This window comes from Leptonychotes weddellii, chromosome X (genome assembly GCF_054177405.1).
Source record: "Leptonychotes weddellii isolate Sample4059 chromosome X, ASM5417740v2, whole genome shotgun sequence".
Taxonomy (NCBI): Eukaryota; Metazoa; Chordata; class Mammalia; order Carnivora; family Phocidae; genus Leptonychotes; species Leptonychotes weddellii.
In genome coordinates, this window is record NC_138385.1 from 14,772,226 (window position 1) to 14,798,505 (window position 26,280).

Here is a 26,280-nt window from a genome sequence, read left to right on the forward strand (position 1 = left end):
TGCAGTTACTATCTCCCAGGTATGACCCCATCTCTTGTGAAGGTTCCATTCTCTACCCACACCTTTGTAAGTAGCCCCTTTATGAAGTTCTCCCCCAGATTACTCAGTTTGAGGGTGCCATCTTTTTCCTGCCCAGACCTTAACTGATAAACCTTTTTGTACTGTCTCCTAAGCCTGGAGTGACATTGGCATTATGGTAGCATAAGACGTCCCTCCTTTTTGTCCCTCAAGCCCCTAGCACAGTGCTGGGCACCTGGTAGGCACCCAGTAAACACCAGTTAAATGAATAAGTTAATGAACTTTGGTGAGGATAGCTGGGTAGTCCAAAAGGAATAGGTAATTCTGGTACAATTCTGATCATCAGGAGTTCAAGGAGGGTCAATCGGGCAAGTGGAGCAACCCTAGGGCAGGGAGTAGGATTTAGAAAGAGGAGGATCTTGCTGGGGCAGCTGGAAGAAATTGAGCAAGGATAGTATCTAAGACCCTAGTCACTGACTGAGGTTCAGGGCAGGGCCCAGATGTGGGTACATAAGGACAGAAAAAGCAGCAATGCTCAGTTTGACTTAATCATTGGGCTTTCGGCAGGAAAGAGCATCCTGGCTGATCACTCAAAGTCTGGGAGCTATTGGGCGGGGGTAAAGGAGTCTAATTCACTAGACCAGCATAGCTTGAGGACTCGTAACTATTCTTTCATGGAGGATGTTTCTTGAGCTCCTTGTTCTGCTTTTGACACTTAGCAAACGATCTTCAGGACTTAACTCGGTTTCCATCATTTTCCTTTTTGGGGAAGGAACTCACACAGTAGCCAACAGTTCACTTTTTCACTGTGAAATAATGAGTGACTACATGTGTAGGGGTTGAGAACGTGGGCATTAGAATCAGACAGACTTTTATAAGAATCTTCACTTGACCAGTGTGGGCAAGTCAGAACCTTTCTGAGTTTCTGTTTATTTATTTTTTAAAAAATGAAGCTGGTGATAGTGCTTTTCTCCTTGTGTTGCGATGAGTATTAAATGAGATAATTCACGCCAAGCACTGAGAACATTTCTTGGCATATAGTAAATACATAGTGAATGAACTTTAGCTTACATCTGTATTAGTATTTATCTTTCTGGTTTTTCATGGGTCAGTCTCTTGGAGTCTGATTAGTGCTAAACATAAAATTTTAAAGTTCATTCACTATGTATTTACTATATGCCAAGAAATTATTATTATTAATTATTATTATTAAAAACAGAGGAGGCCACATCTCCATGATGCTGCTGCCGCCCTTCCCTATCATATTTCTATGCCAATCACTAGCACTGGCCAGTGGGGGACCGTTATCTATCCTCTGGGCTTTCCCAGCTTTTGGTCCGTGCTTCCATAATGGTGCTTATCACATTTTAACATGTCTGTTTCCCCTACCTGACAGTGAGTTATGTGAGGGCAGGGCTAGGCACGAGAGTAGGGGCTCAGAAATACTTGCTGAAATTTTTTAAAATAAAATTTCATCTGCACACATCCTCCTAGGACCTTAGCCTCTTCTGAGGAATAAATTGGGCACTTCATTCAGGACGTTAGGGCACCTGCTTCTTTCCTCTTCTTCCAATCCCTATTCTTTCCATTCCCAGACACCTGCCTCCTGCTCTGAACAAGTGTTGGAAAGCAAATATGGCAGAAATAAATACCATTCAAGCAGTGCCTACACTGCAGGGAGCCCATAAAAGGAGAAGGCCCCTCTAAACTGGAGATCTGTTTATTTTGCAATTAGCAAAAGGTCAGGAGGCCTGGCATAGAATCCAAGTGTGACTCTGCTGTGTTAGCAAGAAATGTGGGGTTGGGAAGTTATTGCTGGGGATTTGGAATTTTTATTATGAATTCCAGGAAGCCAAACTTTTCTGGGTAATATGTGAATCGCAGCAAAGTATTCTGCCATCCTTTGACCCAAAGTTAGCTCCTTTTTGGTGATATAACAAGGTCAGTAGGTCATGGGAGCTCTGGTGGGTTACCTTAAAATGACCCCTTTTGAGGATGTAACAGATTATTAATCAGGAGCCATATCAAGGAGCTATGGCTAGGGAGGAGCAAGCTTTCAACCTTTGATTTAGGAGCTGGGAATTTACAGTTCTCTTTCTTCTGCAGGGCCCTAAATTGGCTCGACATAACTCTAACAGGAACATTTGTTTAGTGGGTGCTCTCTTTACCACAGGGCATTATGGGATACCATCCATTTGAAAAAAACGTATTGAGCACCTACTATGTGCCAGGTACTGAGCTAGGGTGATGGAGACACACAAAAGACCAAGACGTTGTCCTCAAAGTACTCGAGGGCTAGTGAGGACACAAGCATGAAAACAGAAATGCAGTCCGTTGTTAGGGGTGGCGCGATGTGGAGCATCATGGTCTCATTCCTCCATGGTCTCACTCTATCAGGGCAGAGTGAGGCCTAAAGCAAAGAGTGACCCATATTTTAGCCAGGGAAAGAGTCAGCGACGGGAAGGACTTCATAGAGGAGGTGGCGGATTTCAATTGCCCGAACAAAAAGAGCCCTTTAACAGTGCCTCCCTAAGATTCTGCTGCAGTGGCCACAGTATCATTGACCCTGCCTTTACTTTAGCCCTCTTCTGTTGGCTTGTAGCTACTTGTACTTTGCAAATTGTTTTTGAAGTCTTAATTGTAAGATGGTGCATCTCAAATTCATTGACTTTGCCTTTGACGCTAAGATGCGTATGCTTTTCTATCCCTCAGTTAATGCATACATTTGGTGGATTAACAATGGAGCATTTCTGTACTACATGTGTCATCTCAGGCCGGAAACTTCTTGGACGAGGAATCCCTTTGTTGTTAAAAGCTGCCTGCCCCATAAGCTTTTAAAGCTTATTTCATCAGGTGCATGCTGGGAGGTGAGGGATGATAAAGTCTCTGGGCTACAAAGCCCCGTCCACAAGGCCTTCCCCTCAGCACCAAACTGCCTCAGACCGTCAGTCGGTCACATTTCTGACCTGATGCCAGCCAGGGGAGCTCACATCTCCACAGTCTCCGCACTCCCTTTCTATTGCCTAGAACCAGAACCAGAGGAGCATCTCTGTTCCTTTTTTATTCCTGTGGCTCTCAAAATGCTTTCCCATCAGCAAGCCACAATTTCTGTGATACAGGAAGCCAACACAACAATCAACTGACATGTATATAGGAAACCAAAGACTTATTTGAAGCTTCTGCACCTGGTTCCATGTCTTCCTGGGAAACTCCAGCTACTGCGTAAGCCTGGAACCTTGGTGTGATGGGTTCCTACAGGCTTTAGAGCTGAAGTGCTCTTTAGCTGATTAGAAAAACCTAAATATACATTGAAATATTGTTTTCCCACAAGTCCCTTAAATATTAAATAGCTTCTGGCTTTTTTTTTTTTTTTTGACCATGTGGTTTATAGCTTGTTATTTTGGAAAACACTATTCAAAAATAGCATGTCACAAGTATTGCAATCCACAGGATTGTTTTGAAGAGAGTGATTGGCCAGAGCATCTTCTATGATACTTCTAAGTTATGCCACTGATGAGCATTTGTGCTTTCCATTTACAAATGAATGAAAAGTAATTTAATTTAGCATTAGCTAGGGGTGCCTGGGTGGCTCAGTCGGTTAAGCGTCTGCCTTCGGCTCAGGTCATGATCCTGGGGTCCTGGGATCAAGCCCCAAGTCGGGTTGGGTCGCGCTCCTTGCTCAGCGGGTAGCTGCTTCTCCCTCTCCCTCTCCCTGCCGCTCACCCTGCTTGTTCCCTCTCTCTCTGTCAAATGTATAAATAAAATCTTTTAAAAAAATAAGTTGGCATTAGCTTAATAATGACCTTTATGGAACCAAAAGAGAGTCAGTCTATGGAAAAACAAAGCTCTTTGGCACTAAGCAAGAAAGTCAGGACTCATTCTTGTTGTAATGCAACTTGCTAATGGGAACCAAGGTAAATAACAAGTGGGAAGAAATTGTCACCTATTGATCCTAATAGTGAGATGTCAAACAATGTGTCTCAAATTAAGAGAGGGAGAGGGGGAGAAGTCCCCTCTTTTGCTTTACCATTTGCAAAGGACTCGAAAATCTGCCTCAGCAAAATCTCATCTATTTGGACTAATGGGGGTGGGGGCAGGCAGACCAATCTGAATTAGTGACAGGTTGGAATTCTGGAATGTTTTAAAACATGCCCTTTTATTAGCTGAAGTCTATGTGTACAATAACTCAAACTAACTGCTCGCAGTGGTTCCCAAGAGAGACCCTCAGAGACTTGCTTTCGTGAATAGATAAGACCCATTTGTTATTAGCAGTTTCCATTGACTCATAAACAATGTGCTGAAGTCCTTAAAAACAATTTGTTCCTTTAAGGAGATGAAAATGCATTTGTGATGTGGTTTAAAGAATCCTGTCCAGCAGACTCTTTCTTCATGGAAAGTGCAAAGAGATCTCTCCCTAGAATCTTCCCCACAAGCACCTGAGGGATCGAGGCGTGGCTGGCCTGGTGGGGGAAAAGGAGGTTCACCCAGCGGTCTCTGTCAAGAGAGACACAGAATACGGAGTTGGAAAAAATATCCCCATCGCCACGCCAGCCTCCGCTGGAATACTTCTGGCATTAGGAAGGAGATCACTACCTCTGGAGGCTGGGCAGTGCGAACGTTTGGAAACGGGTTTTTCCTTTGCTCTTGATTACCTGTGCGGAGGACAGCCCCCGTAAACCTGTCTGCATGTGGACTTGTCACATCAATATCTTTTGTGTCCCCAGTCTCCTTCACTTGGGAGTCAAAGTGGGAAGTTGACTTTGTTTGCCCACCCATCTCCTTTCCTACCCCACTTCTTCGCCTGTCGTCCTGGAGTGCTGTAATATAAAACAGGGAGCAAACTGTTAGCTCAAACCCATTCTTGTCCCTCCCTGGGTTATTTGCCTACTTATGAGGAATTGTGGAAGATCCTAATCCTTCAGGATTGGAAAGAAAGAACTGTAATTTTGCAATGTATGATGGGCAATGGCGTTCGTTGATGAAGTTTGGAGAAACGGATCAGGAGCAGCATCCGGGCAAATCATACTGTGTGGACAGCCTGCCCTCCTTCCATCCCCAAATGCACTCACCTTTGCTCTGTTAGGTAATGTAAATATCCAGCTGCCTCTCCATATCTGGGTTGAATGTTTGTGTTCTCTTGTCTGTGTGGCCTTGACACGCCTGGCCACATCATGAAGGGTCTGTATTACAATGTAAACTCCAGCAAAGCGCTCATGTTTGTTAATCTTTGTACAATTCTCACAAACGAGTGTTCAACAAGTGTTTAAAACAATTTTTAATTACACATATCATCATTTCAAATACACCTATCCTGAAATTTACCATCATAACCATTTTTAAGTGTATAGGCCAGTAGTGTTAAATACCTTCTCATTGTTGTGCAACAGATCTCTAGAGCTTTCTCATCTTGCAAAACTGAAACTCTATACCCATTATATAGTTACCCTCCGTTCCTCCCACCCCCCTAGCCCCCGGCAACCAACCATTCTACTTTCTGTCTCTATGAATTTCCCTACTCCAGACACCTCATTTAAGTGCAGTCATACTGTATTAGTCTTTTGTGATTAGCTTATTTCACTTAGCATAATGTCTTCAAGCTTTATACACGCTGTGGCATATGTCAGAATTTCTGTCCTTTTAAAGGCTGAATAATATTCCATTTGTATGCATAGACCACATTTTGTTTGTCCATTCATCCGTCGATGGACGCTAGGGTTGTTTCCACCTTTTGGCTCTTGCAAAAAATACTGTGTGGGCATACACATATCTGCTCGAGCTTCTGCTTTCAGTTCTCTTGGGCATATACCTAAGAATGGAATTGCTGGATCATATGGTGACTCTCTTTTTAACTTTTTGAGGATAATCAGTGTTGTTTAATGAGACTGAGGAGGAGGAGAGACAAACTAGATGCATTATTATATTAGAGTCTCTCTTTTCACTACATTATCTATTGAGTAGTTCTCATGTGCTCAGTGCTGTGTCTGACATAACTTGGAACTTTATGGTCCCTTCTTTTCTATCACTATAATGTAATCTCCATAAAAGTGGGGATTTCTGTCTATCATCTTCTTGACTGGCAGATGCCCATAACCTAGGATAGTGCCTGGCATTCATTCGTTCACGTGTTCAGCAAATGCTATTGAGGATCTAATGTGTAGCTCGGACAAAATGCTCATGAAAGTGATCACAATTCAGTGAAGAAAGCAGTGTTTCCTGTCTGCTTGGCTAAGGGGCAGAGTGGATGAAGGGAGGCAACAGGGTCTTTCTCAATCACTTTGTGCCCTATCAGCCAAACACTGGCAATCCCCTGCTTGCAAAGGGCGTCAGGGGTGAATTTAGGACTCAGAGAGAGCTGCTCAGTGAGAAATGAAGATTGTTAGAGACAGAAGCCTTTTCCAAGTGGTCCTGGACAGAGAGCTGCCCATTCACAATACTGAAGCTATATTGAATTAGGGGGAGAGCAGATCAACTCTTACCTTAGCAGGACACTATCAACTCTTGGCTGAAAAGAATTTGTTCTTGTTGTTGTTCACTTTTGCCTCAAATCTGAATGAGGAGATGCGGAGCCACTATTGTCCAAGCAGAACCTTTGAATTAGGAGGCTCAAGGAATCAACCTACGTGTTCCCTGGTACTCAGTCAATCCTAGCTAGTTCAGCCAGGTTGACGCTTGAACAGCACAAGTCTGAAAAGTGTGGGTCTGCTCATATATGGATTTTTTTTTTTTTTGCAATAAATACAGCACAGTACTGTAAGCGTATTTTTTCTTCCATGTGATTTTTTTTTTTAAAGATTTTATTTATTTATTTGCGAGAGAGAATGAGAGACAGAGAGCACGAGAGGGAGGAGGGTCAGAGGGAGAAGCAGATTCCCCGCTGAGCAGGGAGCCCGATGCGGGACTCGATCCCGGGACTCCAGAATCATGACCTGAGCCGAAGGCAGTCGCTTAACCAACTGAGCCACCCAGGCGCCCCCATGTGATTTTTTAAAGTACTCTCTCCATAACATTTTTTTACTAGCTTACTTTATTGTGAGAATACAGTATAGAATACATATAACATATAAAATATGTGCTAATTGACGGTTTATGTTATTAGTAAGGCTTCTGGTCAACAGTTGTTAAGTTTTGGGGAAGTCAAAAGTTGTATGTGGATTTTCTACTGCATGGGGGGTCGTCACCCCTAACCCCGTGTAGTTCAAGGGTCAATTGTAGGTACAGAGTCGTCTCAGGGCTCTCTGGGGTTCACAAAATGGGGCATTCATTCAACGGTGCCCCTTAAATTCCGCTTCTCTAAAATAGCATGTGAGACACTGCTGGAACAGTGGAGCTGGGAGGGAAATGGCTGAGGTTCCTCACAGTTAAGCCCTCAAAGGCATTTTGCAATTCCACGCTGACTCCAAATAGGCCACATCTCTTCCCTCTTCTGTGAGCCCCAGTGATTTTCCTGGTCTGTCTTCTTACTTCTGAAACCATCTCCAGTTAGTCCATTTCTTAGGGTCCTTTCCACCTCCGTCTGGCCTTTGGGGACAGGATTAAGCTCTCTAGCTCTCCTCTCCTTCCTGTCATCCCCAATGGCGCCGACACCACAGGGGAAGAACAAAGTCACAAATATGAACAGTGATAAAAACTCAAGACATTTCACAAAGTTCTTGTAATCAATGTCCCTGCTTCTTTCCTTGAAGGTACCCAGAAGCCCCAGGGGTCTCCTGTTTTCTTTTATCTGTGAGGGCGGCGCTCCTTATTGCTTATAGGCTAAGGCTACGCTAATTAGCCTAGCATTGAAGGCCCTCTCCAAGCAGACTAAGGTCCACCGCCCCATTATTATCTACCACTCGTCTTCTAGTCTACACAAACTGTCTGCCCTCGGCAAATGGTCTCCTAATTGTTTCCCCCTCAAATAGCTGAAACTATTTTCATTCCTGTTTCCTGGTCTTTGTCCACATTAATTCCGTCAGGCTCTCTGCTACCCTTTCTTCAGGGCTCAGAGTCTTACCTTTTGTGACTACCCAGGGCCCTTAGGGGAGAATTGCACCCTCCCTGGAATTCCAGTAATGTTTCCAGTCTGCGCCCCTTCTCCGGATGTTACACACGGGAGTACATGTGTGTGCGTGTGTGCCTGAAGGCAAGCCCTTCTTTCTATCTCTGGGGCTAATGCAGTGCTGGGCCCTGAGTAGGCACTCCGTAAACTTTCATTTCAATGAGGATGCATGTTCTCGAAGCTGATTCTTTCTTTCCTTAGGTGGTGTTTACTAGTGTGAATGAAGTGCTGCCGAGACTTGCTCACATTTTGAGAGAAGATGAGGATGGTGATGACTCAGTGGCAAGATCTTTTGGCAGAGAATTCATCTTGAAAATACTCGTACTATCCTGGCAATGTACATGTAACAAGGGGAAACAGCCGAACCAGTCTTAAGATAACGCTAAAGAGCTTTCAGCATTTTAGTAGGCAAGACTTTCCTTCCTTCCTTCCTTCCTTCTTTCCTTCCTTCCTTCCTTCCTTCCTTCCTTCCTTCCTTCCTTCCTTCCTTCTTTTTTATTACCAAGGTTATTAAACACTGCAATGAGCTACAGAGGTAGATTATTGAGAAAATTTGGAGGGGTGGACAATTTATTCATTCATTCAAAGGAAAACTGGCAGGCAAAATAAAGGAAGGGGGGAAAAGTTTAAGTATGAGGGATTTGGCATTCATCCATGGAAAACAGAGGAAGGCGGATAAAATCTTTTTTTTTTTTTTTTTTTTTTTTTGGACTTTTTGGTCTCTCAACTGTGTATGGCTTCCCCAGCAGGATGAAGAGACTTGTGGAGGGTGGGGCTCCTTCTTCACTGTGTTGTAGAGCCATCAAGCAGGCCAATAAAATAAAAAAGGCCTGCAGATGTTTTTCTCCTGAAGAAGGGGTTGGAATGGTTCCTGAGTAACTATTGGTTAATGGCGATATACTTTCAGTCATGAAAAGATACGGAGAGGCTGACAACTTTAGCTCTGATATACCTCATCCAAAGGAGTGCGGGGGGTGAGGCGTGCTGAAGGACATGCTCTTACAAAAGGGGGGTGCATCAGGAACTGGACAGACACAGCCTTGCACAGGGGCGGGACGGGAAGTCAAAGAATGAGAAGTCGTATAAAGAGTCACTGAAGGAAGAACAAGAGAACCAAATGAAAATGTTAGAGGGACGCTCACTACAGAGAAAGCAAGTTTGGAAGTTTGTGATTAGATTCTTGGCGAAAAGTACAGACAACGTGGCGTGTATTGTTGAAAAAGCCAATGATGACATCCAACATCTTCAGTCCCAGAAACATCTGATCTCAGACTGCTTGTTTATAAAATAATTTTAGGTGTCTAAAGAGTCAGAATCTGTATTTGTAATAAGCGCTTCTGTTGATTCTTAAGATCAAGCAAGTCTGGGAAGCACTGTCGAGTAATGTAGTAGAAGGAGTTCTGGCAAAGTGTGAAAACAGCAACAAATGATTTCACTCGGAAGACAAGTCATGCAAAAGAAAAAAGGGGAAAAGGGATAAAAGATGGGAAATTGGATTGGGGGAATAAACAATCAGTTTTTGCCCTGCTTGCTCCCGAAATGATTTAAGGCAATAGCAAAGTTATACTAGTAAATAACCGAATTGCTTACTGTCGGCTTGGTATGGCACATGCGTTCTCTCATTTAACGCCGACAACAACCCCCACTTTACAGATTGGGAAACTGAGACTCGGGGAAGGGAAGCTAGGAAAGGGCAGAGCTGGGATCCAAGCGGAGGTCTCTGCTACTCTTAACTGTGTCACTAAACTACTTACAGACATCAAAACAAACCAACCCCAAAGCCCAGGAACCACAACAAAAGATACAACCAAGGGAAGAAGTTTGGATGAAGAGAAGATAAGGCAGGGAAAGCATGGTGACGCTGATTGGGTCCTGTTCATTGATTACAAATGTGGCTGTGAGCTTTCTAACAGCCAAAGGAAGCCAAAGCTCTTGATTCAGAGCATCCATAAGATAAAAGCAGACCTGCTTTCTCAGGAGAGACATCACAGTTTCTGATAGAATTTCCTGAGAGAAATGTCTCGTGTGGATCCTCAAAAAGAGGAGAAATGCTTCTATTGAAAGGATTTTTTTTTTAAAGATTTTATTTATTTATTTGACAGAGAGAGAGCACAAGTAGGCACAGTGGTAGACAGAGGGAGAAGGAGAAGCAGGCTCCCTGCAGAGCAGGGAGCCCGATGTGGGGCTCGATCCCAGGACCCTGGGATCATGACCTGAGCCGAAGGCAGACGCTTAACGACTGAGCCACCCAGGCGCCCCAGAAAGGATTTTTTTCCCCCAAGGGAAAAGGACATTTTGTTGTTTATTCATTTTTTAAAACTCACGAAGGCAAATACTGAAGCAAGGAAATCATTTAAATATGGATTATAATATTCTTCCCTTGTAAATATGTTTTACAGTTCACATATTCTTGGTAGCAAAAGAGCTACGTGTGGAGTTTTTGTCCTTGGAGATCTTAAAGAAAGGGTGGCTATTCCTCTGGCTTGGATGCCTGAAGGCAAGGACTGGCTTAATGGGGCCCCTTCCAACTCGGGGGCTGGGATTCTATCCTTCTGTAGCTGTGCAAACACTTCTACCTGGGGCTGCTTAGCCAGTCTTAAACCTAAAGACTCAGCCACAGAGATGGCTATGAATGCTTCCATTGTGAGGATCCTTTCTGATAAAATAAATGTTTAAACATACACACACAGACACAGACACACAGACACACACACACACAGACACACACACACACACTAAAACAAAACCTCCACAACATTCGGGATTAAGACACACCCAAGTAAGACATTTGCAGTAACAAAAGTCTCACTTAGTCAATGCTTGTCACTGGGGATGGAGAGTCAGCACTTAGCGCCACTCATTTAACGCCGAGCGTTTGCTGAAGTCCTTTGTGTCTTAGATGTCAAAGAAATCTTTTCTAAGGGAACCATCAGCACCACCTCAGGGGTGATGTTTTAAGCCTAATGTGAAAAAGAGAGCTTCTCTAAAACTTCTTATATGATTAACACGGTTCAATGCCCTTTATGACAAAGCATGGGGAGTGCAAATAAAATTCTCTTCAGGAGGAGACCTTCCTCCCCCCGCCCTTTTTTTTTTTTTTTTTTTTTTTAAATCATTTCTTAGCAATGTGACACAAGACGAGAACTTTCACATTTCAGGGGGGCAGAAAGCTCAGGGAGATAGAGCTGTGCAGTTTCCACGGACCCAACCCACTCCGGAGTGGGTCAGAGGGCTCCGAGGAGGCTTCCTTTCAACCCGGGAAAGGCGAGAGAGAATCGAGTCCCCGTCTTGGTGTGCGTTAGGGAATGGTACGTGGCGAGATCTAACCCAAGCCCGTCTGCCTCTGAGAGTCTGTTTGAATCTGTGGCCTTCTTTCCGGCTAGCGTGGCGCGTCCAGGAAGGAGGCGCCCGGGAGGTTTCTGTAAAAAGGGAACGAGGTGCTCGAGCTACAAAGAGGGGTATGTCTACCCTGCTGTCGAGGGACAGACTGCATCCTTGCAACAGAAGGTGTCACCCTCTGGAGTGTTTGATGGACTGCTACTCTAACAGGTTTTCCCTTTATAAACAGAGGCCAGCCGCTTTGGCCTTATCTACTTGATTCTAAAATAGCTCGTCAATTTAATAGTGTTCAGGTTGTTTATGCACACACAAGGCCCTTTGAAAAAAAAAAAAAAACCCTTTTCATGTCGCCAAACAGGCATTTTGAAATCAACTAATTGGATGGTTGTCTGAATTCAACTCGTTGTTTTAAAAATAACCAGTTGTTCCGCTGAATTACATTTTTTTACCCCCAAGCCAATTGGTGTGTGTAGACAGAGTTTGAGTCAATCCAGATGGCTGGCTGCATTTTTGACTTGAACTGACTGGATGTTTTGTGGTCAGATATATACAGCTCTTGATAGCCACTGGGGAACTGGAGTGGAGGGGAAGGAAGGTGTAGGAAAGTTAGGAGAAATTATATCAACAAAAGTTTCCATCTTGAGGGCCGTGGATTCAGACATTTTCTGCAATCAATCCTCAACACACACGCACGCACATGCACGCGCACGCCTGCACACACACACACACACACATAGTTAAGAAAACAGAAATAAAGTAATAACATCCCTCCCAGCTGGCTCTGCTCACGGCTGTGGGTCTTTTCTTTCTTTCTCTCCATGAATTTCTTCACTGCTTGGGTGGCCTGTGGAGGGATTCTGGCACGTCAGCTTCATAGGTTTAGCCCCCTCTTAGGCTCACTTTTCCTTCCTGTGGGGAGCTCTCCTTTGAGGGACTCTGTGCTCCTCTCTGTCTGCGAAGGCAAGGTAGGAAAAAGAGGGCTTCGGTCGGACCTGTACCCCCTAATTCCAGGCATGAGGCCTGACTCTGACCCGTGGAACCACTTTTCCTCAGGGAAGCTGTGGATTTCCTGTAGTGAATGTAAGCGGCTCTCCCTACCCAGGCGTGTCACTACTACATTCGGAGAAATTCTGAGTTTTGTATCATCGATAGTCTCCATAATTAGCTGTCAAATTCCACTGGCCCGAGGAAGTGCGATTTCAGAGGCTTTCAAAGGCTACTTCATTTGGACTTCTCCTTTTGATTTCTTCATTTACCTTCCTGATAACAGGATGAAAGTAAAACAGAGCCAGACTTTCCCTGAACCACTTGAGGCTTTTCACCTACAAGGTGGAAAAGGTTCTCCAAACATTTAAAATCCAACTGCAGGGTGATTTCCAAAGCGTCTCCCACTTTCTGCCCCACCCCCCCGCCCACAAATTGGGAGTGAATCGTCTGAAACAAACTCGCTTTTCCACAGCCAACATTGTACCTCTTCTATCTTGTGCAAAGGTCATTGTTTGCAGGAAAGTGAAGAGCAACAAGAAACGTTCTGAAACCTGGCCCAGTCTATATGGTCCCCGACTTTTCTCTCTCATCTAGTAAATCCTAAATGGGCATTGTGTTTCATAACATGGCATTTTTCAGGCCTGGCTCTTGGAAGGTGAGTATCCATTCCCTTGAGCCTTTCAAAGACATCTGGATAACATTCAAAAGTTTTTGCCTATGACATTTAGGTTTGAAACCACTGCCACATGGCTTGTTGGGAGTTTTTATTTTTGTATCTTTTAGAAATGGACAGATATGACTTGGGTATGGTCCCGTCTCCATGGCTGACCTGCTATGTGATCTTGGAATCATCACGTTATGTCTTTGAATCTCGGAGGTTTTCTCTTCAATGTTACGGGGGTGATAATACTTGCATGTCTGGTCTGTCTCATGGGGCTGTTGGGAAGAACATACTGGATAAGGTATGGGGAAGCCCTTTGTGAGAAGCATGAAGTCTAAAACAAGTGTAAGAGAGTTGGAAAGGAGACAAGTTAACTGGGGTGATTAGGCAGTCCTGGAAACTGGGCCCTTTCTTCTCAGATCCAGAGGTGTGTTGTGAGGCTCCCAAATTGCCCTATGTGGTACCATCCCTTTAATCCTCGTTTCTTGGATGTAAACGCCCTGAAAGATCAAATTCTAAGGAAAAAAAAATGGTATGAATGGATATATTGCCTCAGTTTGAAGAACCCATAATAAGATTAGTACAGGGGTAAGGAAACTTGGCAGGCTTAACGTTCTGTTAATATCAGTGATGTTGTGAGTGTGTTCAAGGTATATTGCTAATAGTGCAAGTCCTGTTTTGCAGCAAAACTAAAGTGAGACAGGTCTTCTCGTCGGATTCCAGAATCATGGCTGCTTTAGGTGCAAACACAACTGCTCAGAGAAAAGATCCTCTGTTGATCTGCTCATCTCAGAGTCAAGAACTAAACAGTGCCTGTGAGAAGAGACAAAGGGGCGATAGGCAAATCCATCCTTCATTCTTTGATTTTTTCTCCTTAACTGTCTCAGGGTTTCCCATCCTTGAGTGTTGTAGGGGCATCTGATAAACCCCAGATGGTTTAGAAGCACACAGAATCCTGCTTTATATTATCATCTTGTCTAGCTGCCGGCGTGTGATTAAATGACCTTTTTGCCATAGGAGCAGTTACACTGAGGAAGATGAACTTTCCCTTCCACATGTGGGAGAAATGTTTTCCCTCCACATATAGACTATCCGCCGAGAGCCTGGCCTTGTTTCCAGTTGTCAAGAAATCATTTGGCCTTTTTCCTCTGAAGAGGAGTCAGTTCGTTGCCTAGTATCGAGCAGAAAAAAAGAAAAGTAAATACAGCATGATATTTCTGTACAGCAGTAAATTAGAAATGGTATGAGTATATGTGAATATGACTGTGAAGTTTAAAACTGGGGTAGATCTGGCTGCAAGCTCAAGTTTGAAAGCTTTTTTTCAGAAGTGAATTTGAGCTCCTGTAGTTACATCCAGGAAATACGAGCCATTACGAAGGCTGGGAATTGAGGGTAAGGCCAAAAAAAGGGTCTGGAAATGTAATTGTAATTGGGGAGGCCAAGCGACAGAGGTTAAGCCCCGGGAAATGGAAAGGCAAATCGGTGTCTGAGAATTCCTGGGCCTGTGTCAGGTCTCTTGCTGGAGCCTGGCCATCACTGAGCACCGTTCAGCTCTTACACCCTCCACATGGACCTGTTTTAAGGGAGGCTGCAGGAGGGTTGAGCAGGAGCCAGCAGCATGTAGTTAAAGGAGACCCTCTGAGAGCGTATGCCCCCCTCAAACTTTTGAATCCTATAAAATCTTGATAATCTGGCACACCCCAAAGCTGGCACTGTGGTAAACCTGGCAATGAACTCCCAACAAAAAATGCAAGATCTCAGTTAGGCCTCATCACTCTGGTGGTTAAAAACAAACCTGGATAAGGACCACGAAGGTAAGAATTTTGCCCTAATCGCTGTATCAACAGCGCTTAGAACATAGTGATGGGTCAATAAATGTTGTTCGTAAAAAATAAGGCAATCTTTATTAAAAACGAAAAACAGACAGAAAACCTGGCTTTGATGGCCCTTAAAAGAAATAGTCTTCAAGTTCATAGGATAATGTGAATACCTACACTGTGCCAGACAATTTACCTATATTATCTCTAGTCCTCACAAAGACCTTGCAAGGTTATGTTTTTCCTAGCATACAGAGAAGCTGAAGGAATATTGCAGTGGACACCAGTATCCTGGCTACCTGTACTATATTTGTATTATCACATGAATTTACCCACCTATCAATTCATCAACCAAAGATTAAGCTTTTAATCCTTATTTTTTAAAAGATTTTATTTATTTATTTGACACAGAGAGAGAGCACAAGCAGGGAGAGCGGCAGGCAGAGGGAGAAGCAGGCTTCCCGCTGAGCAGGGACCCCGACGTGAGGCTCAACCCCAGAACCCCGGGATCACAACCCGAGCCAAAGTCACACACCCAACCAACTGAGCCACCCAGGCGCCCCTTTAATCCTTATTTTGTAAGTGAAGCCTCAGCCACGTAGGGCGGCTGGCCTAAGGTCACTCAGCTAGTAAGTAACAGAGCTGGAATTTGGACTCAGGACTATCTGACTCCAGAACCCACACTCACTCCACCATGCTGCAGGGACTCTTGTCATCACCGTGTTGCAACATCAGTTAAAACAAGTAAACTAAAGAGTGGGTTGAAACTGACCGGATGGTTGAAGTTACTCGTTACAAGTATTGACAGCAAAGGAACAGCCTATGAAGGGCCTTTCATTCCAGAATTACAATTTGTAAAAATCAGACTCATGCAGGAGGGTTTGGATTGCTATATGTTCTATAGCATACATTAAAGAGGAAGAGATAGGGGCGCCTGGGTGGCTCAGTAGTTAAGCGTCTGCCTTCGGCTCAGGTCATGGTTCCAGGGTCCTGGGATCGAGCCCCACATCGGGCTCTCTGCTCAGCAGGAAGCCTGCTTCTCCCTCTCCCGCTCCCCCTGCTTGTGTTCCCTCTCTCGCTGTGTCTCTCTCTGTCAAATAAATAAATAAATAAATAAAAAGGAAGAGACAAATCATACAGGGGATTTTTATTGTGCTTGTTTTTAAGAAAGCAAGTTTCATGATGTGTCATAGGCCCAGCACAGATTCGGCTCCAATGTATCACCATTTCTATATATTCACAACATCGTACACAAGTTAAATATGAGAGAACAGAGCAGCAAGAATAGATTAGATTTCCTATACTTTGTTTAGTAAGGCAGGGAAATATGTACTACATCTCAGAAAGATTTCCATAGAAAGGATTGACACAGGTCTTTCAACAGGGAAAAATTGATAATAAACCCTCCTCAAAGTTTACTACCATCATTTCCAGCCAATATAGTAACCTGTTAGACCCCCATGCAGCAAGATTCAGATAAACATAGTCTCTTACCATCAGTACTTCACAATCTTAAAGAGTCAACATCAAAGCCTCAGTTACGTAAAGATTTTAATGCTATAATTCTAAAAATCTCTGAGATTTCTGTAGATAAAGAAAATACGATAGAAGTATGTCTGTTTGTATCTCCACTCTTGCAATATTGCTTACAACAAGCATGGCTGGGCTGCTCGTTAGGAGAAAAATTAGATTCTAAATGTTGTACACAGTACTTTAAGAAGAGCACCGATGGACCAACAAATATTTCTCAAGACTCTCCTGTGGAGATTGCACCCCATTGTTGGGGTGTGTGTTGTGAGGGCTGTGTTCAGTCATCCATTCAACATATAGGTATTAGGGGCCTGCTATGCTCTAGGTACTGTTTTAGAAGCGGGGTATAGAAGTGTAGGGTTCCTTCCTTCAAGGAGTTCACAGTCACAGAAACACAGATTGTCAGAGCTAGAAGGACTCTTAGAGAGTATATAGACCACCTTCCTCAGTTGGAAGTTAAGGAAGGAGGCTGTGGGTTCAGAGATGTTAAGCTACTGATCCAGGGGCACAATGCTCAGAGTGGCAGCACAAGAATTAGAAACCAGCTCTTTGGACTCCCTAATCCTATGTTCCTTCCGTTATTCCAGTCTATTTGGGAAGACAGGATACTCCCACGTGAAACAACTTTAGAACAATAGCAGACAAAAAGCTGCTAACAAACCATATGGTATTAACCATAAGTTTAACAGGAGTTAGAGGAGGACTGGAGACATCCAACAGAGCTTAAATCTTCTGAGTAATGACATGCAATTTATTTATGGCAGGGGAGACTTGCTATGCTTCTGACATGTTGTAAGGATGAATGAGATGAAGGCATTCCAAGGAAGCAGTACTTCCCTCTGGATCTTATCATCTTGCTCTAAGAAGATAGGTTTTGGTACACAGGCTAGCATCTCCTTCATTTATAACAGAAAAAATATAAAATCTGGGGGGTGGGTGGATAATCGGTAAAATAATATACGAAAGCTGTGGAGTTCAACTTCTGTTTTGCAATTTACACCAAGATCTACTGAGACGCAAAATCTCACAAAAACCATATTTACTCTGAGTATTGCTGAATAAAAGTGAGCCAAAGAAGAAGAATGTTCCTATGGGGAAATTTTTGTAGGAGAAACCTTTTAGTTAGAAATTTATCTTCAGATGGGCTACGTATTATCGGAAAGTTTTTACGTGTTGTGATTTTAATAGGAACTCTCTATAAGTAGGGAAGGTGGAAATTTATCTTTGTAAAGAAAAGCTTCACAGGGCTTTATTTGAAAAATATTTACGAAGTGACTACCATGGCACTGGGCACATCCCAGGGCAGTGCTTCTCAGGCTGTAGTAAAGGATTAGTTTATTTTATATATTTTTTATTCTGTCTGACATGTACAAATACTTGGGGAAACTACAATAAAAATGAATGACTAGAAAAACTGGGAAATAAAACCAAAATACAAGACCGTTTTTAAACAATTATGAGATTCAACAGTGGGGCCAATTCATCATGTGCTTACATGTGGCTGTGGTATCAAAATGCTATAAAATTTTCTAAAGGCTTACTCTCCCTTTTTGTACTTAAACTTGGCACAGACCGGTAGCAAACAGTGCAGGGACCAGCACAAGTATCCAGACCACACTTTGAGTAGCACTTGTACTAGAGGAAATAGAGAGAGAAGCGTCATGAGAACCTGTGCTCATCTAAAGCTTACAAGTCATGGTGGAGACAATGGTCCCTCCAGGTGTTGGTACAGCAAATATGGCAGATGCTGGGCTAACGGGTATAGAATGGTTTGGTACCTACTCTCCCCTTCCTTTGGCTGCAGGCCCCCACCACACTGCTGCTCAGGAACACAGTCCCTCATGGATAGCCTTTATGATAAGTCTATAGAGTTAGGGGTGGGGTGGGGATGATCGCCTTTTCTTGAGAGATGCTACTTTGGAAATTCCGCAAGACTTAGAACTGTGGATGGGGTTTGGGAAGTGGGATGGGAGAGGTGGTTGAGAAAGCATGAGTTGCTATCTGTGGTGGTGGCTGTCGATTTTCCTCCCCCAGATTGCTGGGAATTCAGGGAGCTCTGAGGATGAGAAAGGAACCTGATGGAAGGAAACAATGTGAGAGTTCAACTGTTGGAGATCCTCTGTTGACCTAGGCTCCAGAGCATAAAGACCCAGAAAAAAAAAAAAAAAAACATAGTAAAATTACTTATAGGTTCTACACACCATACGACAAAATAAATATATTACATTACCTGAACCACTGTGTTTTTTGGGCCATGATAATTCAAAGCAAAACAAAGGATGTGTGAATTGCCATGCCTCAGGCATCACCAGCCTTTAGATTTAATGCTACCATAGTCTCAACCACCAAACTACAAACCCATTAAATTGTTTAGAAAACCAAATATCCTATGCAAGAGACAAAATGTTAGATATAGATAGATAGATACACTATATCTGCCCAATCAAAAAAAAATCAATGGACTGGGGGTATGAAGAAATATGTTAGGAATCTAGATCAATATCCCTCATACAAACAGAGACAGAACAGAATAATTTTTTATTTGTAGTAATCAACATGATGCCACAAATAAAAATTTCAATAATTTTTTCCCCCAAGTCTTAGACTGTAGCTTACAAGAACCTCAGTATATTTTGTGGATTTAGTGAGGGCCAAGCATAGTCCCTGGTCTGAGGAGAGGCTATCCATCCACAACTCATAACGCAAGCATCTCAGCCGGCCCTATTAATTTTCCATACACATGGAGCCAAACTCTGCCTGGGATTATTATGCAATTTTCAAAATGGCTTTAAGTCTTTCAACTTACAAAGTTACCATTTACATTGCACTGGCCTGCTGGCTGGGATGAATGAATGAACGCTCTTTCCCAAAGGACCATAATTCATTCTCTGATCATAGCTTATATGTTTGGGAGAATTGGGATCAGTGTGCCTGGCGCCTCCCCTCCTCTCTGCCCCACAAAGGACTCATACACTGCGAGAGAAGGGGAGACAAAGTGGCTGTGTGCCATGGAGTGCAGAGGTGTGGCTAGGGACGTGTTGACTGGGGGCAGCAGCGGTCCAACATATAAGCAACTGTCTACATGATGTGATTTCAGGTGCACCAAAAAAGGCCTCATTGCCCCTCAGTTTAAACACTCCCTTCCCACTGGCGAATGCCTGGAATTCCACAGTTTGGAGAGCTCTGTTCCTTTGGTTTAAAGCTTTGATCCCTGTTAAAATACCCGTACCCCTGGGTGGGCAGCCCCATTATATCCTATCAAGCAGATAGACTGTAGGCAGATGAGTCTGAAAGTTTCTTCTCTGAAAGCCGGTTTTGAGGATAGGGCAAGGAGGAGAAGGCACTGTGCACCTGAGGGGGGTGGGAAGAGGAGGGCATCATCTGGGGGGCAAAGGGAACCGGGCCATCATCTGGGGGGCAAAGGGAACCGGGCCCAAGACAAACCATGTGTGTGTGTGTGGCCGCGTGCACGGCTGTGTATGAGCCCCTCCCATGGCGGCAGCTGCTGAACACCCTTTCTTAACTCTCTCCCAGAAACCTTGATTTATGCTGCTTTTGGAGCCATGGAACTAGACTCTCCTCCCAGCTACAGCAAGATAATAGCTGCTGGCTACAGCTGGGAATTCTTGAATTCTTTCAAACTGGAGACTAGGAACGAAAGGTGAAGAAAAGTTCTTCTGAGGCCCAAAGAGGAAAATGGGGCCCAACGGTGTCATCTAAATGCTTCCAATGGGGCCTGAAAGCACAGAACCATGAATTGTAGAAAGTGAACGCTGGCTCAATCAGCACATCCTTTTGTGTTTCTCGACTGATTGTTTCTCTTTGTCTCTTCCAGCTGAAGAGTAAGAATGAGTCATTGGCCTGACTCCTAACGCGAGGAAGGGAGCCTTGAAGGGTAAGATGGTTGTTTATGTAAAAGAGCAAAAAAGAAAACCCAGTCTTAATTCATAGTCACTCATCTGGGCAGTGGAGAGTACGTAACGGAACAGATTTTAGGCTTTGGGAAAGGAACTGGATGTTTGTCAGTAAAACTCCGTTGTCACTGGATGTGCAGAGAGCACCGGATCGATCGCTGTTCCTGACCCAAAGCCTGTTGTTCCTCAGGGTCTGTCCCGGTGTCTGAAATTCCACTGCCAGAGTCATCGCTCGGGGGCTGGAAGACCAGAAAGTCTTTGAGAGGCCCTTATAAAAATGGAACCGCTTCTTAAGCCTAGCCCCTTTTATTCCCTCCTCCCTTAGGTTGGCTTAAAGCCTTGAAGAAGCTGCTTGGATGGAGGAGGAGCAGACGCTTTGAGGCCAAAGACCGAGTTCCCCAAACCTCAGGGCTGGTTTGCCTGTGAGCTAGCCCTAGTCCTGGTCATTCACATAGCACCCCACAAGTTTTGCCATATCGTCATATTCCCAATACTCTTTCATGTTTTTCTTCAAGCCAGCTCACGTTTTCACTGAAAGCAGTTCGTTTCAGCACTATCTACTTAGCTTTGTCCCAATGCAGTCAGGGGTTAGGTGCACTACTCATGTATATATTTTTCTAATCCACATTAAAATAAATATCGAGTAAAATAAAAACCAAAAACTTCACTGGCTCACCTATCACCACGGATTCACGCACTCTACTTTGGGAAGCACCCCCCTGGCTCATACAGAGCGTATCACATAAAGAAGGTTATATTAAAAATAGGTCTCAGTCCCTCATTTCAAGGTACTCACTACCCAGTAGTTGAAAACAACTGTTGCCTTTGTAGTTAGTTGCATGAGCTCTGGAAGATCATGAATTTATGGGAGGTCATGTCTTCCTCTGCGAGGTCATGAAATTCAATCAATGCTTGCCTTCCAATCTGCCCTTTGGTCACAGGGCTCCACAGGTGGAACATATCAAACTCACCAGCCAAATTATGACTCTTAATTGGTGTTTCTTTTAAAGTGGATATGTCATTTGTCAAATGTTCAATGCAGGCGCAGGCCTAGCCCCAGGCAAAATTATGAAGTAGGAGAAGAATGCCAGATACATAGGCGGCACTCAAATGTTTGTTGAAAAAAGAATGAATGAGCCCTCCGTCCTTGACTCCTCTCCCAGCCCCCACATCCACCAGGTCACTAAGCCTTTTTCATTCTCCTCCCCAAATACCGCTGCTAGTTTTTTTTTCCCTTCCACACACATCTCCTCTGCCCTGGGCCTTTATGGCTTCTGGTCTGGATCACTTTCACAGCGTTTTAACTTGCTTCCAATCCTCTTTCTTCTCCAAACCATTCTCCACAATCCACAAAGTTGCCGGAGAGATCTGTTCCTCAGGCAAATATGATCATGTCACCCCTCTGCTTAGCATTCCCTTAAGTGGTTCCACAGGCTCCTTAGCCTGGTTTCAAGACTGCATCACCTGGCCCTTGCTCGCTCACCTCGGCCTCGTGGGCTCTTCTGACCCATTCCCCGCCCCCCCCCAAGCCTGAGCGGTTGCTTGTACTTCCCACCCTGCAATGGGGCCCTACAGGCTGTCCCTGCTCCATCTCTGTTCGTGCTGCTGCTTTTCCCTTGGCCCCCTCCTTGCCAGCTTCTTTTCTGACTTCAACTCCTGCTGGCCTTGTAAGCGTGAGCTTATGGCACCGTCTCTTCTGGGAAGCTTTCTCTGACCTACCCTCTCACCCCTTAGAATGCTGCCCTTGCTTCTGTCTTATCACTGACCATGTGCTGTGTTAACATTTTCTGTTTGGTTGTTTTCCCCATTAGACTTGTAGCTCTTTGAAGTTAGGTACCAAGAGTTAATCTTTGGATCCTCATTGTTTGCATCCCACGTGTCTGGTGCATAGTAGGAGTTCAAATCTTTGTTACTGAATGAATGAACGAATGAATGAGCGAGCTCCTCAGCAGCCTACCCTTCCTTTACCTCTTTCCTCAGCCCACAAGTTCTGGCACATGACCTCCTCTCTCCTGGTCTGGCACTCCTTGGAAAATTCGTGGTGTGGAGGCTCTCCCTTTTCTTTCCTAATCAAAACCTACTTTTACCTAGATCAGAAACAACACAATCAGATGATAAACTAATCCACACTGAGGTGTTAAATCATGTCATTATACGAGTAATTTTGGAGTTCTTACCAGGTGCAAGGCACCGTGCTAAGAGGCATGTGTGTGTGTATGTGGGGGGGGGTCACAGAGAAGAATATGAGAGTTAAAGATCCTTACCTAGGAGCACATGGGTAATGACTAAACGCATTCCTCCTTTGAGAGGTATTTCATTTTCAAAGAACTGGATTTCTAATGGAGAAATTTAAGCAGGTGAGGTGGGGATTTGGGTCTAGGAGACAGTTCAAACAGCCTTCTACTCCATCTACGAAACAGGCAAGCTCTGGCTCGATGAATCTGCTGTGTCCAATGATTTCCTCATGAGTTAGGCTGGCGTTAAGCCCCAGGTTATTTTGTTGTCACCAGTTATGCTTTGCTTCATGAAGGGTCACCCGGGGCTATCTTGCAGGAGACAGATTCTTTTAACATCCTGGGATCAGGTGCTTTCTCTGACTTTGTGTGGCTCTTTGGAATCAAACGTAGCAAATCCCACGGGCTTGTAGACTTTTTAGGTACAGGAGTCAAAGATGAGGCAGGCTGTGACCCCCCCCCCGGGCGGTCCCCGGCTGCCCCTGAATGTGACTATTCGTGGGTTGGGTTTGCGAACCCGACCGGGGCCGCTGCGTTGGGAAAACGGTTTGAGGGAAGCCCCTCGGAGAGCAGGAAGAGGAGGTGGATTTTGTGCGGAGGAGGAAGACCTCGGGTGGCCCGGGTGGCCAGGGGCGAGCTGGACCCGGCTGGGAGGAGGCCTGCGGCGAAGCGGAGAGGGGCCCCGCGGCCGGGGAGCCCCCACGCACCTCAAGGAAGGATGGAGAGGTTGCAAAAATCCTAAAGGGAAAAGCCCTGGCGGCTGTAGGCCAATGAGCGGCGGGAAGGAGGAGTGAGGCTGGGGAACTTCTCCCAGAGCCAGTCAGAGGGGACGGCTGCTGGGAAGCCAATCAGCGCGCCGGAGCCCGCAGCCCCTCTGCAGTAGTTATGCCAGAGCGCCCTGGGTAGAGCGGCGGCGAGCGGGCAGCTGGGCTGGGCCGCCAGGAGCCATCGCACGCGCTCGGCGCCCTCCTCCCCGCCGCTCCCGCCCGGTCGCCGCGCCGCGGTGCCCCAGCCGGCCCCGCAGCCCCGCGCCCCCGCACCCGCAGGCTCGCCGCCGCTCGGCGGCCGCCGCCCCCCTGGCCGCGCGCTTGGCCTCGCCCCGCCCCGCCCGGTCCCCCGTCGCCCCGCCCCGCCCGCCGGCCCCGCCCCGCCCGAGCCGCCGAGCCGTTCCCGCCCTCGCCCCGCGCCCAGGTAGCTGCGAGGAAACTTTTGCCGCGGCTGGGTAGCGGCACGTCTCCCGCTCCTCAGGGCCGCTGCCAGCCTTGCCGAGTCTCGGGACCGCTCTCGCCCCCGCTGCCACTCTCCCGCGCTCTCCTCGCTGCCCGCGAAGCAGGATGGCGGGGACCGTGCGCACCGCGTGCTTGGTGGTGGCGATGCTGCTCAGCTTGGACTGCCCGGGACAGGCGCAGCCCCCGCCGCCGCCGCCGGACGCCACCTGTCACCAGGTCCGCTCCTTCTTCCAGAGATTGCAGCCCGGACTCAAGTGGGTGCCCGAAACCCCCGTGCCAGGTGAGGAGGCGACCTCGCGCGCGTCCCCCGCGTCCGGCGGGGAGCCGGGGGCGCGTGGCGACCGTACCCCCGGGGCGCGCTGGCCTCGTGGGGCCGCGGTCGTGCGCCCCGCCGCTGGGCACCTGGGAGTGGTCGCTGCGCCCGGGGCCCGGCCAGGTCTACCGGGGGAGGGCGGAAGGGTGAGCGTGGACCGTGTCCGCATCTCCCGGGCTCGCTCTGCTGTCAGGGAAGGTGCGGGTGGGAGGCACGGCGGGGAGGGCCTTCTCGCGAGCGCCCATTTTTTGGGGAGGGCGGGAAGGTGGGAGCTGCTTCCCGGGGCCTCGGCGAACTGGCGCCCCACAGCCGAGCCGGTGCCTCGAGCATTCGCCACCCTCCCTTGCACGAACGTGCCAGCGTTTCAGCCGGAGCTGGACCGTGGCTACGGCCATTCTCTCCCCAGCCTGCCCCCCTCGCCCTCCTTTCCGCAGCCTGGGCTCCCGGGGTTCGCGGGCCCAAGTGCAGGCAAAGTTGGGGACAGATCTCCGAATCCACAGTGGCAGGTAGAGTACACGCTGGGGGGAACTTTTGAGTAGGAGGGTCCCCAAGATGAGGAGGACCGAACCTTCCCCTTCAAAACAGCGTCCCTTATCCAGGTTGGCAAAATCGCTTCGAAAACGGTGCTGCTGGCCGGGGAGCAGAAGTCCAAAGATGATTTAACTCCTCCCCTTCTCAAATTCATCTGCCTTCTTGACAGGCTGGACCCTGAAGGGGAGATGATTTTAGGTGGAGGAAAGTTTCCGAACGCCTGCCTTTTGTTCTGCACAATCAGATCGTGTTGTAAGGGCATATTTTAACCTTCGCTGAGGGCTGCCGCTGTCAACAGATGAATATTAATGGCCCCGTGTGATTGACTGTCCCGCGGTTGGACTCCTAAAAGCCTGCCTTAAAATCCAATTAGGACAAGTTGCTACATTGACACTGCGGGCGAGAAGAGTTGGTTTGAAACAGGTTAATTTATCGGAGGTGCGCTCTGCAGAAGCGGCCGGTGGTGTTCGCAAACCCTGAGACGTCCGTGGCCTTCGGGGTCTCCTCCCAGCCCGCGCCTCCAGCGAGGCGCGCGTCCCGCGCTTCGGAGGGATCAGGGATCGGGGAGCAGCCCTCGTCAAAACTTGGCTCCTGGCTCTCAACAAGTCAGAGAGGCGGGCCTGATGGTTGGACCAAGTTGTGAACGCGACGCGAGCGTTCACTAGCGGGAGCTTACCTAGGCAGCCGGCGCTCCCTCAGCCCTCAGCCTTTTCTTTAGGTGGATTAAAAGAGCCGAGCGAGCCCGCTGTTTGGTTGCAAAGGTAATTGGTCACCCCTTTTGGCGACTGAAATGCATTTGCGCATATGTTAAATATTGCGTTGCAGGATTTCGCTCTATGGGAGGGGAGAACTACCTCTCCCGCTGTTAAATGTTCATAACGTACCACGTGGGCGTGTGCAGGAGCTGTAAGGGGCAACCTATGAATCAGTTCCACAGAGCTGAAACAACAGGCGCAATCTCTCTCCCCTCGAAGTGCCGTGGTAATTAGATTGCTAAGGCCAGAGAATACGCTCTTGTTGATAACGTAAAAATTGGTCCTCACAGGATGAGTCCCAGAGAGATGAATGGTTCCGGGGTTGGGGTTGGGGCCACATTCGGCTGGTTCCAGGCCAGGGAGTAAAGGTTGTACTTAAAAGAAGAAAAAGACCAGAAGGAACACACCGATACTCATTTAGCAACCCCCTCCCTCTACACACACTCGTGCTGGCGCTGGCCCTCCCTCCTCCTCCCCAGCTCTCTGGCTGCCGGCCTCTTTGCAGCATCTGTATACAAGTACTGGGAGGGCCCACACACTGTGTGTAAGAGATTTGGCCTGGGCTCCCTCCCTGCACGCTCCCTTGCTCCCTGCCTAAGGATGGCCATGCTGTAGAGGACAGGAATTCCTAATGGGGATTTTTTCCCTTTTCCTCCAGTATTTCCCAAACTCTATAGGCCAAATCACTTTCCAAGGGTCTTCATATAAACCCAATTTCCCTACTTCACTTCTATTAAACAGCCGTGTGCAGTGGCCAGCACCTTCTAGATGGCGGGCAGGCACTGTTCTGACTTGTGCTGGAGTAAAGCCAAACTTCAAATACGGTGACACCCAGGCAGCTAGCTACCATATATCCTGGATTTTCCAGGGGCTGCACAGATTTCCAGTACTCTTGTCTTGCCACGAAAACCATG

At 46.5% G+C, this 26,280-nt stretch overlaps 1 protein-coding gene and 1 long non-coding RNA gene across 3 annotated transcripts in view; both read left to right on the forward strand.

Moving 5' to 3' along the window:
- Window positions 1–21,050, forward strand: part of LOC145717943 (uncharacterized) — a 69,997-nt gene extending 48,947 nt beyond the window's left edge. For both annotated transcript variants that reach the window (XR_014141477.1, XR_014141476.1), the window contains exons 2-3: window positions 20,226–20,285; window positions 20,630–21,050. This is a non-coding gene — a long non-coding RNA (uncharacterized LOC145717943). The remainder of the gene's footprint in view (window positions 1–20,225; window positions 20,286–20,629) is intronic.
- A 2,662-nt stretch (window positions 21,051–23,712) lies between these two features.
- The window catches only part of GPC3 (glypican 3), a 409,440-nt gene continuing 406,872 nt past the window's right edge, over window positions 23,713–26,280 (forward strand). The window contains exon 1 of the mRNA XM_081808236.1: window positions 23,713–24,047. Coding sequence (XP_081664362.1) covers window positions 23,873–24,047 — 175 coding nt within the window. The 5' untranslated portion in view covers window positions 23,713–23,872. The remainder of the gene's footprint in view (window positions 24,048–26,280) is intronic.